This window comes from Colletotrichum spaethianum, assembly GCF_022836535.1.
Source record: "Colletotrichum spaethianum MAFF 239500 DNA, contig68, whole genome shotgun sequence".
Lineage (NCBI taxonomy): Eukaryota > Fungi > Ascomycota > Sordariomycetes > Glomerellales > Glomerellaceae > Colletotrichum > Colletotrichum spaethianum.
Window position 1 is genome coordinate 34499 of NW_026054838.1, and position 18696 is coordinate 53194.

Below are 18696 nucleotides of genomic sequence, written 5' to 3' on the forward strand. Positions count from 1 at the left end.
TCAAGGTACTTCCTCCATCCTGCCACAGATGATTGATTGCCAAAACTTGAAGGTCGGCCATAGAGAATTGACAGGTGATGGTCGCAAACGTAGAACAGATACGCTACCCTCAAACAGCTGAGTGCATCTTCCCGGTTCTTGAGCCCTATGCTCTTGGAGAACCGGTCATCGAGTCTCTCGGCACCCGTAACAATATCAAACGACTTCTCGATCTGGAATTCGATAGCTCGACGAATGGCGAGACCGAATACTGATCATGAGACATCACTCAGCCAGAATGAAGCAATGCACAAGCCCTGAAAATCGTATAGGTTCACGCGCTTCTTGAACATGAAATCTGACACGAGCTTCCAAAGTCAAGCACTGTAGGCAAGGTATAATTGCTCACCTCCGGGTTCATGAAGAGCCGAGACTGTGCAGATTGCCACGAATAAGAGGGAGATGCGCGGCGCACGCTGTCTAAATTTTCAAATCGGCTTGTGATCCCATAGAGTTAGTAGTCGGTTTACTCTAGGAATATCTTGACTAGACGCTCAGCATCACTCCGCTGAAGGTTGCCTTCGGTGATTAGATCTTGAGGCTCTCGTGCGGACAGCTGGGTTGCCGTAGGAACCGAAGGAGGAGACCATTCGCATTGAGGAACCTGAGTCTCGTGATTTCATGCAAGGAGCTGATGGGTGCTTGACTCAATGGCTCGACGAGGTGGTCTTCACTCTGTGCACATAATGAATCGGATTGTTCCTCCATCTCTTGATCCTCATCATCGATGAAGGTGCCAGTCTCATCCGCATGCAAGCCTTCACATTCGGTCTTTCTGTCAAGGAGCTTTTGAGGGGCGCGAGCAGCGGTTGAGATCCCTGTTGTAGAATTCTATTGATCGCTGTGTGCAGAATGCGAAGATCATCCACAATATCCGATCTTCACGATACATTAGCGGCGCAACCCATCAAACATGAGGCTCGGGCAGTCGAACCGATTGAGGCCTGCATCATTGGCCCTCGGCTCGATCTCTCGAGCTGGCCGTCTGGAGACGCGCTCGATGTTCTTTTACCTACAATGCTGGCATGGCCCATCCCGGCCACTTGTCAAGCATCGCACCTTCAAAGGGAGGTTAGCGACGTACTAGCTGAAACGTCTCGCATGCCAAGTGATCGGGGAGCCTGCACGCGCCTTCTGCTTTTGACAAGAGGAGCAAGCTTTCATTGGGGAGCTGTACACGGCCCGGTGCAGTCTCTCCGGCTTCTTGCTGTGAGATTCCATCATGAGTGGAATGTCTCCAATGTCTCAGAGAAGATTAAGTGTGGAGGGAAAGGTGTGAGGCGCACGGCTTGCGGAGTTGAACGCCACGTTGAGACCCCGTTATGCTGTTAAGCAGAATATTCCTATAGAGACATTTCCTTGAACGACCTAGTAATGAGTCTTAGTGACCTCCTCCCTTGTACCCAGCTCTCCCTGCATCCAACATGTTCATCAGATTATTGCCGCTGTACTTCTTGTATCTTAATGAGTGCGCAGTGGTTCTTGCGTCTTTCTCGCTAATGTTAATATGACAGTGTCGAAAGAGACACATTAAGGCATGCTGTACGCAAAATGAGATTAGGTAATAAACAAATTCAGCCAAATTCATCAGCTCACCTTGAGAAAACGGCGTACTCGAGTCTGCTTTTTCGTCAAGGGACTGATTGATTCACATTAGATACTTAGGCCCCGGGACCCGATATCTTTCAATGGCCGGAAAGAACATGAGTTCAGAATCCGAAACCGAGCACCCGAGTCCTGACTTGCCAACGTACGCTCGCATAAGCTAACTTAGTGAGAGACACAGACATTCCACATCTCTCAACTTCCTGTCAACATCGACGTCTAAGCGACCTTCAGGGCGCCAAAGAAGAATGCCGTGTAACCGACTCGCAGGATTTATTTCAAAAGAGTTCAAGTCCGTTCACTTGTGCTCACCTCTCCGCAAGTCGACTTGTTCCCATCCCAAGTTGACGAGCAAGGCAGAACACGTTTTGCACCGTAGACTCAGAACTGTAATTGTAATTTACCATAGAGGTTACGTGATAGGAACTGCAATCACGATATGCTACGTAAATTAGGTTATGGACAAAATTATCCAACAATTTGGCTCGGGCTGCCCTTGACTTGATGTTTAAATGGATGACGAGACTGGAGGATTACGAACAATCAGTGTAGACAAGTGGCGGATACATGTACATACTTTGGATATTCATGCCCATATCAAAGGGAAAGAAAGAAGGTCATTTGTGGTCTTAATTGGGGTTGCACAAGGCGAAGTATCATTTCCTCAAAATGCGGCATGCAGGATTCGACTCCCTTGCTCTGCTGATCTTTTGACTCGTGTAACCAGGACCACTCAGCAGTAGCTTCAGTGGCCCTACCAATGACAGCGTGCCTCAAGGCTTAAGGTCAGAGGGCATTCAAGCTTGCTGGTTGCGTTCCATTAGGCTTTCCAAATTTCTCTCTGGGAAAACTGGTGGAAGCCGAGAGGAACATAAGCTGGAGGCCTAGCGATTGACGGCTGCTCACTTCAAGCTTATGTGGACCGGTCTGGGTTTTCGTGCTCGATCTAGAACACCAAAGCGTCTCGATGGCGGCACTGTGAACAAAGGACCGTCCCAAAGACGTCGCTTCTTGAGTTCTCGTTAACCAAACACAAGATAAGCATAAGCATTCCTAACTTGAGTGCATGCCATGTTGCTGTGCAGCTGTAAGGGTGATGGATGTTTTGACTCACGATGTGGCCCCAGTGGGCGTTTATGAGCCCCTAACGGATTCCTTACTGAGATTTCACTCCATAAGACATTATGGTATGCTTGAGGGACGCATGAGAAAGGGGGTGAACTTGCTTGCTCCTCGACATCGCCGAGTATTCTCCATAAAACGTCGCCTTGATTTCTTTTCTCGCAGAACGTTTGGTACCTCACCTCCTTGACATTGTCCAGCACCACCCCTACGGCAATCAGCAGCACTGTCTGCTTAGAGGGCACCGCCGTCATCATGTCCAGAGACCTCGAGTCCAGTTTGTCGAGGGCCCAGCTTTCCTCTCCTTCGTCTTCCTCCCAAGCATCCTTCTCGTCTTCTTCGGACGACTTGGAGTACGCTCGTCTTCCTCTTGACTACAAGGATGAGGGGCTGCGAATTCAGACTCTCGAAGTAGAGGACGACATCTCTATCGAAGATACCTTCATCGCACCTCGTCCCTTGCCGCCTTGGCTGAGGTATCCCAAGAGCCTTGCCTTGGCCTTGGTTCCCAGCTTCTTGCACCCTGTGGACCCTGATGTAACACCAAAGCCTCTCCACCCGTCAGCTTGGCTCGGTAAGAATATTTAGACTCAGCGCGGCCTTCTTTCATTAGCTGACCAAAGACAATCGTAGATGGACTTCGAGGACTCGCAGCGTTCTTCGTTGTATGCCACCACTGGTCCCTCTGCACGCTGACCGGCGAGTTCCTCCACGGCTTCATGAGTGACGACACTCCTCTCCTTCTCCAGCTCCCGATCCTTCGTTTGGCTGTTTCTGGACTATCCAATGTTTGCATTTTTTTCGTCATCTCGGGATATGCCTTGAGCTACAAGCCCATGAAGCTCATTAAGCAGAAGAAGTCGGCCGAGTTTGCAATCGCCACTGCTTCATCCGCTTTCCGTCGGTACATTCGTCTCTTCCTCCCGACAATGATCACGTCCCTTGCCGTCGCTGGCCTGGCCTACTTCAAGCTCTTCGAGCTTGAGCCCATCCCTGGTCCAGCTGTCTCCATGTTCAGACCACCAGCACTCGACGGTGCTTGGGATCAGTTGGTAGGATGGTGGGGGCACTTCTCAAACTTGTCCAACCCCATTGTCAAAAACCTCGAGAGAGGAAGAGGGTTTCCCTATCAGCCGCAACTTTGGACCATTCCCGTGGAGTTTGACGGCTCACTCGTTATCTTCTTGGCACACATCGCCTTTTACCGAGTTCGCCCCAGCGTTCGAATTTTTTTTCCTTGTTTGCCTCCTGATCTACACAATCCATTCCTCCTACTGGCAATTCTTTCTTTTCTTCTCCGGCCTACTTCTCGCTGCCCTTAGATTCTACGGCAACGATGAGGATACCGACAATGGAAGCAACGACTGCAACTGGGAAACTCTGCCACACCTCACGAGCCCTTCATTTTGGCGACGCGAGGGACTAAGGGGTTTCCACGCGCCAATGTCGTTGATCAGATCGTCAAGCACTTACGGCATCTCCAAAAAGTCTCTCCAGGTGGTCTCCTTCATCGGCGCCTTGTGGGTCTTGTCGTTCCCCGGGGGGGGTGGAAATGCTGCAGAAACTCCCGGATTCAGAACCATTTCCTCATTGACTCCTGCATCATATGGCGCAGGCGACTATTTCTGGGTCCCCGTTGCCGCAGTCTGGCTGGTTTCCAGCATTGACCAGTCGCCATTCATTCAGCAGCTTTTCACTGGCCGAATCATCCAATATCTCGGTCGGATATCGTACGCCACCTACCTTGTTCACAACAGCCTGATTTGGCTGTGGGGCTACCACGCCGTTCAGTTTTTCACTGCCATTACTGGCATCCCTCTTGAAGCCAACCTTAGCACTGGCTGGAACTTCGTCGTCTTTCTTTCAACGTGTCTTTACTTACCGGGTGTTGTCTGCGTGGCGGATTTCGTGCAGAGATATGTGGATGCCAACGCTGTCAAGTTCGCGGCTTGGTTCGAGGGGAAGTTGATTGAGAAGACACAGTAGTGGCATGGCACGGGGAAGGAAAGCATGGCTTACCTCGTCGGTGCTGCCCTGCCACAAATGGACTTTGGACGCGGGCAGCACGACTGTACTGGTCGTCTCTTAGCCGCCAACTCAAGGTCACTCTGTGTCACTTAATTATGAAGTATGACTAGAAGATGTCCTAGGGTTATATCGCTAAAGCAAACGTCTTTGGAATGCACCTGCATGCGGACAAATCTGTGACAGTCATGGTGCGGAAGCGATCGGGGATTGAAATGGACATTGGCTCTTTGTAGGCGTAGACGAAGTGGACGGCGTGGGTTTTTGGCGGTTTTCTATGCACAACATGGATAGCTCGATTAAGGCACCTAAAAGAGCCTTAGTATCTAGACTTGAGTTTAGAGTCGAATCTATGTAGAATCAAGGGGTTCGTCCTTGTCATTTGTGCCTGGCGGTAGATTCTTTCTACTCGATGACACTCCAGCTTCTGATTTTCTCCTGAAGAAACAAGAGGAACTTTCAGACTTCCTTCCCCAGCACCACGCGATTCTATCTCTGTAAGCCATGAGATCAAAACATGAGAGGACGAACGTAACGTAGCCTCAGCAAATGGACCAATCAGTCTTACACGGGATAGAATACCTTCATCAGACCTGTGAACTCTTGCCTTATCATTATGATACAACGGCCAGACTGTGAAAGAAGTTTCTTCAACCGTTTCAGAATCTTCTCTCCTCTGTGTCATCAAATGGGTTCTCAATCTTGCCGGATGTGCAGGAGGTGGGTGGGCATTTGTGGTGGCTTGCTTGTATTGTCTCGACTCATGCTGTCTTTGCAAAATTTGTGGTTAGATAGGATAATTTCTAACCCACCTAAGCCGTAGTTCACCACCGCTGCTGCCAAGAATCTGTGAAGAAGGTTCTTGTAAGCTACATCTAGGCTGAGTAAAGTGCGAGCAAGGACATTAGAAAGGTTCGGCTTGTGGCCGGTCACCTCGATTAGCCACACGTCCTGATCGCTACAATGAAGGTGGGTATCCGGGGTTGCGGCCTCAATTCCATAATCCAGCCCTAGTGGCTTCCCGTTATGGTTTCTCAGGAACGCATTAGGAGATACAATAACATATCAACATCTAGACATTGATCTAATTGGCCGCCTCGAAGCAAGTTTATCACTTTTTTGATCTTCATTCGGTTGGGTTACAAAATTCCTACATCTTGCACTTTACCCCTAGATACAAATGAATTACATAGGGTGGTAGGTACATGATGTGTTCCAAGCCTGATGAATCCAAGCTAGGCTTCATTCACAACTCGGCATCGAGCCAGCCAGCCTCCTTATTTTCCTCAATGTATTCAGACAGCCTCTCCTTCAAATCTTCGACGGAAATCTCGCCATCAACATAGTCAGACTTGTGCTTGTGAGGGGGGATGGGAACGCGGCCTGGAACGTGAATGACACCATTCTTGGCAATACCATCAGCAACGACGATGGGAATATATCCATTCAGCTTGACCTTGGTCCAGCCACCCCAAGTAGCAACGTCAACAGCGATGTTCTTGCCATCAAGCAAAGTGGGCAGGTCAACATGGTAGTGCTCCATGACCTTGGCATCCTTCTTATCGTCAGGGCGGTAGAAGGCATCGCTGTAGAGAGTAGCGTTGGCGACGATCTGGTACTTCAGCAGTGCCTTGAGGTATTTCAGACCGGTCTGGCTGTTAAATAAAAAGGCGTTAGCCTTGGGGCCGAGGCGGGCAAAAGCGTTGTTCGAAGGGGCGAAGACAGTGGTGCCAGTAGACTTGACGCCATGGATGTACTTGACGAAATCGGTCTTCTCGTATGCGAGCAACAGGGTTGAAAACTGGCTTGGAAGTAGAGTAAGCTCGCGGCCCACCATGGGAGGTGGGATAATCAAGCTGTTGACAGCATGAATAATTCCATTGGTGGCACGCTACCCATGCACTCATTAGTCACTATTGACGCATACCAGAGGAGTACGAAACTTACAATGTTGACCGCAACAACCTTCGCGTAGAAATTGACACGAACGCCACCAAGACCAACGCTGGTGCGAAGTCGCTGGGGCTTGTCGCCGAGAAACGGCTCGTTTAGCAGCGTGGGGAGCGTGTGGGTGCGTAGGACTCTCTTCGCATCATACTCGCCAATTCCAACATGATACTTCAGAATTGCCTCAATCACCTCCTTACTGGGCTTCTTGTGTTTGGGAATGTGCTCAAAAGCGCGGTTCGTAGGCACGAAGAGAGTGTGGTTCGCCTCAGTGCTCTTCAATACTTTGACAATGTCTTCATAGTCATTTACCAACTTGGCGAATTCGGTGGTATGCTCGCTCTCGGATATCAGCTCGTAAATGGTTTTGTCGGAACCGCGAGGATTGTTAAAGACCTCCTCCCCAAAATGGTGCTCGAACTTGTTCTCGACAGTGTCCTCGAGAGAGTGCAAGGCACCCTCAATGTGCGCGGACAGGGAATCGATGCCATCCTCGACGGTGTTCACGATGGAATCCTTTGATGGGACGCGGTCCCACCAGGAGGTTCGGTCGGTGCGATCATCGTTCCTAATCGCCGATTGCTCGAAGATCTTGGGGTCGGGAAGGATAAATGCGTTGGCTACGGCCACGCATGACAAGGCTGAGGCAGCTTTCATTTTGATTAAATTTTTCCTGACAATAATGCTAACTTGATTCTAGAATCAAAAAGGATGAGAGGGGAAAATGCAAGAAGGCGAAAAGGAGGGGGATGCACATAAGGACCTTTTTGCTTTCCGCCTCAAAGGCAAACACCGCCACGCTTTGGACGTACGCGGAAAGGCTACAAGCAGACGCTGGAACATGCGCTAGCAGCTGAAGATCTACTCGTCAACTGACGTCAACGTGATCGGACAATAGGCGGCGAAGTGAAACTTCCCCCCGCTCATTCCACACCATGGAACTTGAATCCCCCGGACGAGCCGGTGCGGTTCACAGATGGTTGGGGAGCACGAATTGGAAGCGCATTCGATGCGAGGAAGAAATAGCCTAGGCCCGGTCGCAAATTCAAAAAACCCCGAGGCCCCCCTCAATCTAGAAACCATTTCAGCTCATCATTGATTGTTATTGCATGACGAATGAGGTGATTCTGGTGTGGGAGCTCGCAAACTGAGCCAGCAACCAGTTGAAGCACAATCAAGCGAGCTAAGCTATGAAAGCCTATGAGAAGCTAGGTCGAGGACGTCATTCGTCTCACGTGTGAAACCCCTCTCGTCCCTCCAAGTCCCTCCAACCATCGGGGTCTCGGGGTTGTCCGGTCTCCATTCATCGGCTAGATTTCTCCCCGCCTCCGAACTAGCACGGCCCCATCGCCGCTGCTCTGCCGACTGAAGGTTTAGACGTTACGGGTGTCTCCCGGCCGAATTGTCTACGGTATCAGACATGCCGGTTTCCTATAATACTATGCCAAGTTTTTTATGTTTCTGGAATTCCGTGTTAGTTAATTTCTGTCCTCTAATGACCATTCGTAACTCTAATATCAAGGCTGGTCATTGGCGAAAAAGAGCCGAAGCCATTGAGTTTCCGAACTACATTGCCCCACAAATAAGAAATTAGATGCTTGTTTTTAGTCGGGCTGGCACGCCTGGGTTCTACGAGCGGACATAATGTTAGTTTATAAGTATCTGAGAACCCGGCTACTATGAGGGCCTGCAGAAAAGAAACTTAACAGCCGTCGCGTGAACAATAATCTTCTCAAGTCGCCATCTTTGGCTCTTAAATCCTGTCTTTTTGCAGAACGGGATTACATCACTTGTTTTCTTACTGTTCAAGACTCTGCAAAATTAATCTTGTTCTCGGCAGGCCGGTCGCTGAGCCATCGTTGAGCGTGTCCGCTCTCATACCGTTTCTCGCTTTACCCTGACCATCAGATGCTGCTGATCTCCATTAACCCCAAGTATCGAGCTTGAAACAAACTTTCGGTGGTCTCGGAGATTCGATTCAAATTCGGTGCAACTCCGTTCCCTTTTCATGTCACCTTCTATCAAGCAAGATATGAGCTTTCCGTTTTTTGTGTTTTGCTTTTCATTTCATTTCATTTCTTCCCGTCATGATCCAGCGCCGCAACGACAGCTGAGTGTTATACATTGGCGATCTTCTGCCATGCCCCGTTTACTGGTAATATGCGTTGTTTGATGTGTAGGGGCATAGTGTGGAATCAATCATATTGATTTGGTTTAATTCTAGGCGATTTAAACCATTGGCATTGAATCACATTATCGATGCTTACCGACGCAAATACCTCCATTAGGCAACCAACTTTAGTGTTTTCGTCTTTTCATCTCAAAATTTGACATAAGTAGGATACAAATATGCATTTGTACAAAACGCCTACAATACGTTATAGGTCGGGAATGATTGCCATCATATTAGAGGTCCACTAGTTTTCCATGGTCACTCGTCTTTATTTTATAGTTTGGCCTAGCTCGTTTTCGCCTTACAGCGATATCCCGAAGGATACAATGGTTATCTTCAGCTGCCTGCTACTGACAGAGGCTCCTTAATAGTCTTCGAAAACCATCCTCATCGTTCAGAGACTGGCTTCGTGATTTAACTGAGCATGACTGATAAAGGCTTAAATAATACGTCATATTAAGATATTAATCTGAGAGCTTTGTTGTACAAATGGAATGTCTCACATGAGATGAGGTGTCAGAGATCGAAAGTGTGAGTACTTCTTTTTGATTGCCGTTGACAAAAGATTATGCAGAAGTCTCTGCAAAACCAGCGGACACAACTTGAAATGCTTCTTACATCAAGATTGGCCAATAGCCTTCTTGAGGACCTCGTACCTGTTATTTTCGACTTTCCTAATGTGATGCAAGACGCGAGGGTAAACGTCCTTGTGAGCGGACGGGCTCATCCATGCATCCAAATGGCCACGGTCCTTGAAAACCTGCCTCTCGTAGCATATTCCGCCGTTGGCTTCGGTGAGAGTGGTGAATGAGGTGTCCGTGTTGTCGGGGGCATAAACTTCGTTTTGGGTTCCAGAGAAGAAGAAAATGGGCAGACCCTTGAGTCGAGCAATATTCTGGGGTGTGACGAGGTTCTCGTTCTGAGAGTCTGTTACATACTCGTGGGTACCCTGATACATGAGATGGTTCAGACTGGTCATTGATGTGCCTCCGACGAAGTTTTCCAGTTGGGAGTGCGTCGCCTCGTTGAGACCTTTGTGCGACCAAAGGCTGGGAACGGTCAGCTATGGAGCATTGAAGAAAGGGACCTAGAGAACTTACAGGCCGAATACGAGGGAGCTGCGATGACAGACAACAGAGTTGCAGATCTCATTGCGGTGACCGACCGGATAGAATCGCAACACTTGATTGATGGCTTGCTGAAGGTAGCCATCTCGAGGGGTACTGGTACAGTCGAACCACTTGCCTTGGATCAAATTGTAGATGTTGGCCATGGAGATGGGAAGCCTGGCCTTGATATTGTTGACCTTAGCGAACTTGGGATTCATGAAAACTTGCGAAGCAGTGACACCGCTAAGCCATTGGCGAGGGATGGTGCCATCGAGAAGACCGGAAGCCAAAGCAATGGATCCAGCGCAGTGGGCTACCACATAAGTGGTTTTGTTTGGACCGGAGCCGTCAAGTTTGTCGATGATAGAATGTCTTTTGCGGATCTCCTTGAGCGCTGCGTGAATATCGCGGCGAGCGTCATATGTGGTCCAGTTTTGTTGTGCCACAACGGTCTTACCCACACGGTGAACCATCGAGTATACACGGTAGCCCTCTTCGCGGAAGTAGTTGACTGCGTTGTGTTCAATGGTAGGTAAGGCAAAGATTTGATGGTCGACAGCGGCGCCGGGAATGAAGAGTAGAATCGGCGCATCGTCTGTCTGTCCTCGATTGCCCTGCGGCTCCCACATATACAACTTCGTCTTGACCCGATCGTTGGCCTCAACTGTGAACTCCTTCGACCATGGAGTTGGATTCTGATAGCTGTGGAATGGAAGTGACGGCCACATCTGGGGGATGAATGGGGTGAGAAATGCGCCAGCTGCCTTGGCAGTGAAGTATCCTAGGAAGTTGGCGGTCGATGTGACCTTTGCGTAAAGGCTTGAACCCGTGGCCTCCATTGTAGTGCACTCTTGGAGGAAAGCAGTCGGCCGAATGTGAATGACACCCTTTCCACGGACTTTGCTGGGGATTGACTGGTCCTGTTCGTCAACCTCGGTAATGGTGCAGTAGAGAGTTGTTGTTGCCTTCCAAAGGTTCAGTGGGTTGAAGACCACGTCCGAGTTGACTACCTTGTAGCCATTGAAGTGCAACTTGCTGCCATTCTTCTGGGAGACAAGGAAGTTGTAGGTGAGATTCATGGTGTCTGGAGATCTCGGATCGTCATTGAAAAGCTGGAACTTGCCTCCCTGGACCATGGATATTCCTCCAAGTGTCGGGCAGGTGAAGGTACCAGTGAGGTTAGCCTCATGTTCCTTGTCATTGACAACTAGACCAGTCAATTTTTTAAGTCATCAATCGTAGTGGTCTTGCTTACGGTTGTGTGTGTTCCAGGATCTGGCACTGAGGAAGAACCGCGCGTATTCACCACGGCTCTTGGCAGTCTCAGTAGCTCTCTCAAAGTCAAGTGACTTTGCATCGTCTCCAAAGTGTATCCATCCATCCATCATCTCTGTGAAAGCAATGCCGGGAGTTTTGTCATCTCGGGCAGTCTTGATAATTTCTCGAACTTTAGCCACTTGAAGATTGTCATCATCGTGCTCAAACTGGTTATGTGCGGGCTCAGCGAAGAGATTCAAAGCCCCTCAAAATCGTTAGTACACGATTACAGTCAATGGCGTTCTCCAAGATATGACCTACCATTCTTCTTCTGCAAATCGATTTCGATACCAAAGTCCTCAGCAACCTTCTCAACAGACCTTTCAGCAAGGGCGGTAATGGTCGCGAAGGGGTTGACTCCAAGAGCAGCAGGGACGATGGTGCCGTCGCAAACAACCAGCCCCTTGTGTACTTCAGGTCCTTCACCAACAAAGAGCTGACCCTTATGGTTGACACCACCACTGACGCCTTCGCCGCTGTTACTGATACGCGCGCCACCACTATGATTGCGTCAGATACGTTGCTCACAGCTATACGGTAAACTGTACTCACATCGCATGAACAGTAATCTCCTTCTCACCAAATGCAGCGTAAAAGGGGCTGTCAACATAAGTTCCCCCAATCAAATTGGTAAGTTTAGCCAAGTAACCCGCAAGCTTCTTGGCTCTTTGAGACTTGCCTACGCCGGAGTAGTTGATCAAAGGTCGATCCTTATGCAATTGCATCGTTGCTTGGCTGCCTTCAAGGGTTTTCGTCAGAGGTGACATAATAAGTGACATAAAAGAGACTTACTATCATGGGACATAATCAGGTAACACTGGGTTTTTTCTGTGCTGCCTTCTGGATAGTAGGGTCCAAACACCCGGCTACCGGCGGCCGCAGCAATGTGGCTAACTGCCCCCTTGATAGAGATGTTATGAGGAAAAACTCTGCCTGGAAGGTAGGCAAGCATTCTCTGGTAGAACGGAGCCAGAGCCGCGGGTATAGCGCCCTCCTCAATGACAAATCCATCCAGGGGGTTGTCCAGGTTGTGACGACAGTCAATTACACCCGTGATGCAAGGACCAACTGGGCGGTTTGGCGGGGGATCCGGACGGCCCATACCGTTGACATACTCACTGGTGTTGTAGCTGAAGCACTGGTCAGTATGGTCAAAGTTATATGAAGGTATGGAGTGCAAGGACAAGCTTACCCAAACGCCAAGATGTCACCATTGCCACTCATTCCGTGGCCAACGTCTTCGCTCATTTGCAAGCCAAACTTCTGGCTTCGAAGCAGAATCTCCGTAGTGCCAAGGCTACCGGCCCCGAAGAATACCAATTCCTTAGCATGAACCCACATAAGGTCCTCATAAAAGATGTTGGTAAAGTTTGCACGCTTGCTACCGTGCCATGCAAAGTGTACGATGTATCCTCCTCTTTCTTTGGGAGCTTCGGTGACATAGCGGACCTCGCACTGACAGAACATCTCGGCTCCCCAGTTCCAGGCGTCACTGAGGTAGTTTACCAGTGTTGTGGATTTACTGCCGTCGTTCAGGCCGGTAGTGTCTTGGCCAGACAATGTAGATGCGCGCATGTAAACTCCGGTGCTGTTCTCTCCGTCTTCAAAACGGGTCGTCTGGGGCACACGGTCAAACTTGTCCCCCCAGCCCATAAGCTTAGCCTGCTTCTCGAGAGTCTCAAGCTTGTGGAGCTTTGGAAAGTCCTTGGGGTACTTTTTAGGCTCCAAGACATCGGCAGCTCGCTTGTAATCTGAGACTCATTAGATGACAAGTAAAAACATTTGGGGCACAACTTACAATCTTTGAGCTTCTCGGGACCTCTCAGTTCAGTAGGCCAAATAGGAAGATTGAGGACTCCATCATCCGCCTTCAAGAACACATTGGCATTCAACAAACTTGTACCACCTAGGCCGTTGCCAACGAAGGCGTTCTGGCCATCACCGACGACAAGATGATATAGCCCAGTGGGGTCTCCTCTAGTCCCGTACTTGCCCAAGCGGCCAAGCACCCCATCTGTGGATGCGTTTGTGGTGTGAAGCTCTCCTATGGCTGGCAAAATATCTGATGGGAATTCTCCTGGCCATTTCTCCTTGCCACGTTCGAGTAGACAGACCTTCTTTTTGCCTCTAGCCATGCGGCTGGCGGCAACAGCGCCACCATAGCCCGAGCCGATTACAACGACATCGTAAGATGGGCGAATCAGCTCAACAGGGCGAGAAATACGAGGGTAGGTGCCAGTAACAGGGTCAAACGTCCCACCAGTTTTGTCGTAGCCCTCATACGGCTCGGTAGTTGGGGATCTATAAGTATTGAATGGCTCCTCATAGATACTGGGTTCTCTGTGGCCGTTAGTTCCGCCGTTGGCGCCGTTGTGGCCGTTGGTATTAGTGTGACCTTGGCCGTTGACTTCCCCGTACGAGTCGGCCATCGTGATCGAGAAGGCGTAAAATTCCCGAACGAACAAACTAGTGGAAGCCTTCGTGTAGCACCCAGGTAAAAATGACCTTATGATGTAGAAGAGAGCTTGTGGTTTGCCTTAGAGCAATATGGGTAATGAAGGGTTCTTATACTAATAATACCCTACTCTGTGAGAACCCCAGAATTTTCCCCAGACGATGAAATGATACATGCATTCCCTCTTGTGAAGAATTCGTGTTTTAAGTCGGGCTCCAATGGGACATATGTCTTCACATGCTCACAGAGGAATACAATATCAAGTGATAGGGAAATTGCGGATTCCCAGCATCACCGGATGCGGAAATCCCGGCCCGGCATCAGTGTTTGAATGTTCGCAGCCGTTCGAGAGTGTTTTGACGCACATTTCAGTTTACGGTCTAGAGGAGCAACGTCTATATCCGATATCTTGACCCGTAATATTTAGAGGTAATGTTGTTGTCTTGTGTGGCTTGCCAAAAAGAATTGTTCCCGCAAGACATGTTTATCACATATTACCCAGAAGGTGTTTGGCATGCTTTTTTCAAATTATACGAATAACAGTGTCCGATTTGGTTGTTGCAGATAATATAGAAGAGAGCCAACCCTTGATATAGAGATCTCATTGAAAGACCTGTTTTAACACCAAACGAGTTTCCTACAAGCAGTCCAGGCTCTCACTAATGGAATCAAATCGGCTGCTAAATAGTACAAGACTGCAAGCCAATCCTATTGCTGTGACTTCTCGCGTACCTGGCATGCCATGTCACATAGAGCCAATCTCCACAACGAAGGCATTGCTCCAATAGGGCTGGCGCAGACGATCAATCCTAGAAAGGAACATGCTATAAGACTTCACGTCACTTATGTTTCAGGTTTCACTGGAATTATTGAAGGTCGACTACTGTTATTGGTGTGATTAATGAGACGGGAATCTTACCAGTTGCCGAGGATGGCACAACGAGCATGCTCAACGTAGAGCTACTCCCATGCGACTAAACTTTCAATCCCTCATTCTTGACCAGGAGATTAAGCCGATTGGCTGTTCTGCGCCCGTCACTTAGCCACAATTTGCCAGAAGGAAGTGCATATACGAAAGCGGGAAGACTAGCGGCCCGCAACCGGATCGAACAGGGTATTGGGGTAACAGTCTAAGCACACGTATGCGCCAAGTGTGGAGAGCTTGCAAAAGGATGCCAAATTCTGAGACATGGGACGCAAGATGGTCAGACTAGCATTCAGCTTCTTGATGCTAGGCACGCTGTTGTCTTGCCATGGCGCGTGATGGAGAAGAGGAGGCATGCTAGAATTCCAATTCTCACCCCTCCCGTCTCCCATACCTCTAACCATCACAAGAGTTTGCAACCTTATCCCTATCTTCTAAACTTGATGGGCCAAGTTGAATGCAAAGTGATTGTGGTGAAAACACTACCTTGAGCGCCACCATACCTGGGTCGGCTGTTTCTGTCCATACTGCGCTTTTTCGCACCTTGTGGGATTCACATCAGGAAGGCGATTCGACACGTGAAATGGAAGTCAAAGGTATTGGGCATGTGATTTTGAGACAGCAAGGTTTGCTCCAAATTCCTGGCTCAGAAGCTTCACTTTCGGCATTCTAGGGCAAGCATGGCATGAGAGCAGACAACCCGTCAAGAACAACGATTTGAGCTGCACACACTACTTCGCCCATGGGCAATATAAACCACCAAGATTCATGTACTAAAGTCTCCATATCGTCTTACTCACTGTCTATTTCATTTCCCGTCTTAATCGCCCACTCTTCAGTTGCAAAGATGGCCGCAGTTGACGTTACATATTCCTTGCCGAAGGACGTGACTGAAAAGAAGATCGTGGTTCACTCCGGCACGGAGTTCCAGATCAACGCCTACGGCAAAGACGGCAATGGAACAGATGTTTCCCGAAGCTCCAAGGATCCTTCCCTTAGGCCAGCGTACTATTACACTGGCCCACCTTGGAGTTTGCTCTGGAGTGACACTAAACTGTTTCTCAAGAACATCATCTACCTTCCTTGCATTGTCTTCCCATTCTGGGCTCAGCCCCCCGCACGCTCATTTCGTCTTGGAGTCGACAACAGATTCAGAGAGCAACCTCGCTTTCTTGTCAGCCAACTTCATCGCCAGTTCCAAGCATGGGCTCAGACCTACTTCCACTCCGGCCCGATGGACGAGCTTTACCCGTCCTGGAATAACATATACGATATTACCTTCCACATGATTCTCATGGCCACCCAATCGGCCTTTCTTCTGTCCCTTCCCTTTCTGAGCGTCCTCTCTTTCAATGTCTTCGTAGCTTACGTTGGCCTCTTCGTGGGCATCAACTTTGTTGCCTGCTTCGCGCTCAATGGCTGGATGCCTGACGGATTCATCATGTCGAAGCAGTTCCCAGCCACCGCACAATGGAGGGAGGACCATGCAGATGAAGAATGGATTTTCTTGAATGGAGTTGCTGTCGGGTGAGTTCCTGTTGCGTCAAATACGTTTCGCGAGTAGGACTGATGGACGAACAGGAAAAACTGGTTGCAGAGCAACATTGACCGTATCTCATTGACTTTCCACCGTGAAGTTAAGGGCGTGCACAACCGGACGTGAGTGAACAAAGACTACATGTGAATCCTCATAATGACCTTGGCTGATGTGACAACTAGTGCCGGAATAATCTTCGACGTCATACAGTGTCTTCTTGAGCGCTGCCTGTACTTCGGTACCGCGGACACCAGAATCTGCTTCTCTCATATTTCGGACGCGCTCCTCAACCCTGAGAAAAAGAAGGTTATCCTCATTCTGCACTCACAGGGCGGTCTCGAAGGTAGCATCATTCTCGACTGGCTCATCAACCAACACCCCCGTGAGGTCCTGCAGAAGCTGGAGATTTTCACATTCGGCAATGCCGCAAACCACTTCAATAACCCTCGCGTCAAGAAAGAGCATGCCGTGCCCAGAACCAAGGACCGTGCCATTCGCCATATTGAGCACTACGCCAACTCTAAAGATTTTGTTTCTCGATGGGGTGTGCTTCACTTCAAGAAGCAGACGGCCAAAAAGGATGGCCGCTTCCTTCGCCTCGGCGAAATCACCGCTCTTATTGCGAGGAAGACTCAGATCATCAAAGCAACAACCAAGACGGCGAGCAAGCAGGCCAACAAGCTGGATTCGGAGTGGAATGCCTACGAGGGTGTATTGATAGAGCGCAGCGGCTCGGGCCACCAGTTCAACCAGCACTACCTTGACAACATCTTCCCACTTGATGATAGTCTCAGCAGAGTCCAGACTAACGGGGATGGCTCTCCTCTCCCAGGGACCTTCATGGCATCAATGACGAACATTCGCAATGATCCCTGGAAAATTGATGAGCAGCGAAAGCTTACAAACGGAAGTGATGGAACTGCTCACCACGGCATAAACGGCCACTCGGATGAAAAGGAAGTGTACAAGATCAGTCGCCTCTGGAAGTACGTGAATGGCAACAGCCCTATTGACAAGAAGCTGTAGATAGTAGGCGACTCTGCTTCTGTGCCAATTGCAAACATGCGAGGGCCGTGTCTAGGATATTCAAGGGGTCTGTAACGCATGCTTTAACACAATGCTGCAACTTTACAATAGATCCAGCAGTTGCAAACATAGTTTGGTTCAGCTTTGCGCAGGAAAGAGTTTCCAGGAAGACCAGATCTTTGATGAGCAGGTGACAGCCCACTCGTGGAGGGTAAAAGCTTATGGCCTAAATATACATGTACAAGATGCGCTAGGCAGTAGAGGATGTGATGGAATTCTGATTACCTGTTCCAGCTACACTGACTGAGTGAGTTGCAAGAAGACTACTTCAGTGGCTTCGTAGATGAAAATCTTCTATATCAGGTTAGAAAAAAAGTTGAATTATCTGTAGGTCTTATTGATGTCTCCACCTCAACAACCTTTCGGGGTATCTCATTAAGTTCAGCGTAGTAGTTCATTTTGCGGCTAGGGAGTTTGCTGCTTTCTAGAGTTCCGTCGACTCTTTGGCCAGAGTGCCCCCGGCTTCCCGGCCAACCTCGGTCGTCTCTTGTCCCCATCGTGCGGAGACTTCTTGCCGACTCACCGGCGCCGCTCCGGACAGGTTCCGACGGGAAAGCCGGTCCAACTTCCTATCGCTTTATAGCGCCAGATCCCGTTTCCATGTCCAAACAGTCAATTCGATTTGATTCCTTTTGGCTTGGCTCAAATTCGACTTGGTCTGCGGTGTCCACACGAGACCACAAACACCCACTCATCTGGAATCTAGGTCCACACTACCCTGGAAGTCTGCTACGACCCCCCGGGTCTCCACAATCGCGGGCGATCGGCCTCTTTCTCCAAGATCAAACATGGCTCTTTTCAAGACGCCTGAGTCGGTGCATGTCCACATACATATAAACGGCTGATGAGCCCTCTTCGGATCCCGTCTGGCGAGTAATACTCTTTTTAATTGCTATTGAACGATGGCATGAACAAATCACCTTAGCAGCGTAGTCCTCGCACCAATGTTCTACGTTGGTCAGTGCATTTCCTCAGTCATCAATTGCGCTATGCAGCGGTCCGATGTCGACATGAACCAAGAACCTGCCCACCCAGGAAGCGAGACTTCATTTCCCCCGCTTGGTCGTATAGGGAAGGTAGACAGCGCTTGATAAGAGACCGACAGAAAACTTAGTCCCGGCAAATCGCGGTTTTTTCCATTCTCGACGGCAGTTCCGCGCTTCACATCCGCTGCGTAGCGCGAGCGCTCCCTACGTCTGCCGCGCGCGGCCAAGCCCTCCTTCGAGATCTCGACCGAAGGAGTCGCCGCGCGCCGTGAGTGGGATGTATTTTCATAAGGTAAACCATGAGATCCTCCTGGCTTGACTTGAGGCTCGAGATCTCGAAATTGGAAATAGGCGTCCTAGCCAAGCCTTC

At 49.4% G+C, this 18696-nt stretch overlaps 6 protein-coding genes across 6 annotated transcripts; 3 read left to right on the top strand and 3 right to left on the bottom strand.

The window, feature by feature from the left end:
- Positions 1 to 3021: 3021 nt before the first annotated feature.
- On the top strand, positions 3022 to 4752 carry ColSpa_12621 (uncharacterized protein; the record flags this gene model as incomplete). The annotated part of the gene is made up of 3 exons (XM_049278833.1): positions 3022 to 3340; positions 3421 to 3818; positions 3976 to 4752. The coding sequence occupies 3 exons, from the start codon at positions 3022 to 3024 to the stop codon at positions 4750 to 4752; spliced, it is 1494 nt and encodes a 497-aa protein (XP_049134790.1).
- A 1285-nt stretch (positions 4753 to 6037) lies between these two features.
- On the bottom strand, positions 6038 to 7395 carry ColSpa_12622 (aurofusarin biosynthesis cluster protein S; the record flags this gene model as incomplete). Its single annotated transcript, XM_049278834.1, has 2 exons — positions 6038 to 6682; positions 6739 to 7395. The coding sequence occupies 2 exons, from the start codon at positions 7393 to 7395 to the stop codon at positions 6038 to 6040; spliced, it is 1302 nt and encodes a 433-aa protein (XP_049134791.1).
- A 2135-nt stretch (positions 7396 to 9530) lies between these two features.
- Positions 9531 to 11099, bottom strand: ColSpa_12623 (uncharacterized protein; the record flags this gene model as incomplete). Its single annotated transcript, XM_049278835.1, has 2 exons — positions 9531 to 9960; positions 10012 to 11099. 2 exons carry the CDS (start codon positions 11097 to 11099, stop codon positions 9531 to 9533), a joined length of 1518 nt encoding a protein of 505 aa, XP_049134792.1.
- Positions 11100 to 11252: 153 nt separating this feature from the next.
- ColSpa_12624 (cholesterol oxidase) lies at positions 11253 to 13766 on the bottom strand (the record flags this gene model as incomplete). The annotated part of the gene is made up of 6 exons (XM_049278836.1): positions 11253 to 11467; positions 11599 to 11837; positions 11890 to 12076; positions 12130 to 12467; positions 12530 to 13088; positions 13136 to 13766. 6 exons carry the CDS (start codon positions 13764 to 13766, stop codon positions 11253 to 11255), a joined length of 2169 nt encoding a protein of 722 aa, XP_049134793.1.
- Positions 13767 to 15564: 1798 nt separating this feature from the next.
- Positions 15565 to 16380, top strand: ColSpa_12625 (uncharacterized protein; the record flags this gene model as incomplete). Its single annotated transcript, XM_049278837.1, has 2 exons — positions 15565 to 16244; positions 16299 to 16380. 2 exons carry the CDS (start codon positions 15565 to 15567, stop codon positions 16378 to 16380), a joined length of 762 nt encoding a protein of 253 aa, XP_049134794.1.
- A 30-nt stretch (positions 16381 to 16410) lies between these two features.
- ColSpa_12626 (uncharacterized protein) lies at positions 16411 to 17280 on the top strand (the record flags this gene model as incomplete). The annotated part of the gene is made up of 1 exon (XM_049278838.1): positions 16411 to 17280. One exon carries the CDS (start codon positions 16411 to 16413, stop codon positions 17278 to 17280), a length of 870 nt encoding a protein of 289 aa, XP_049134795.1.
- Positions 17281 to 18696: the final 1416 nt, after the last annotated feature.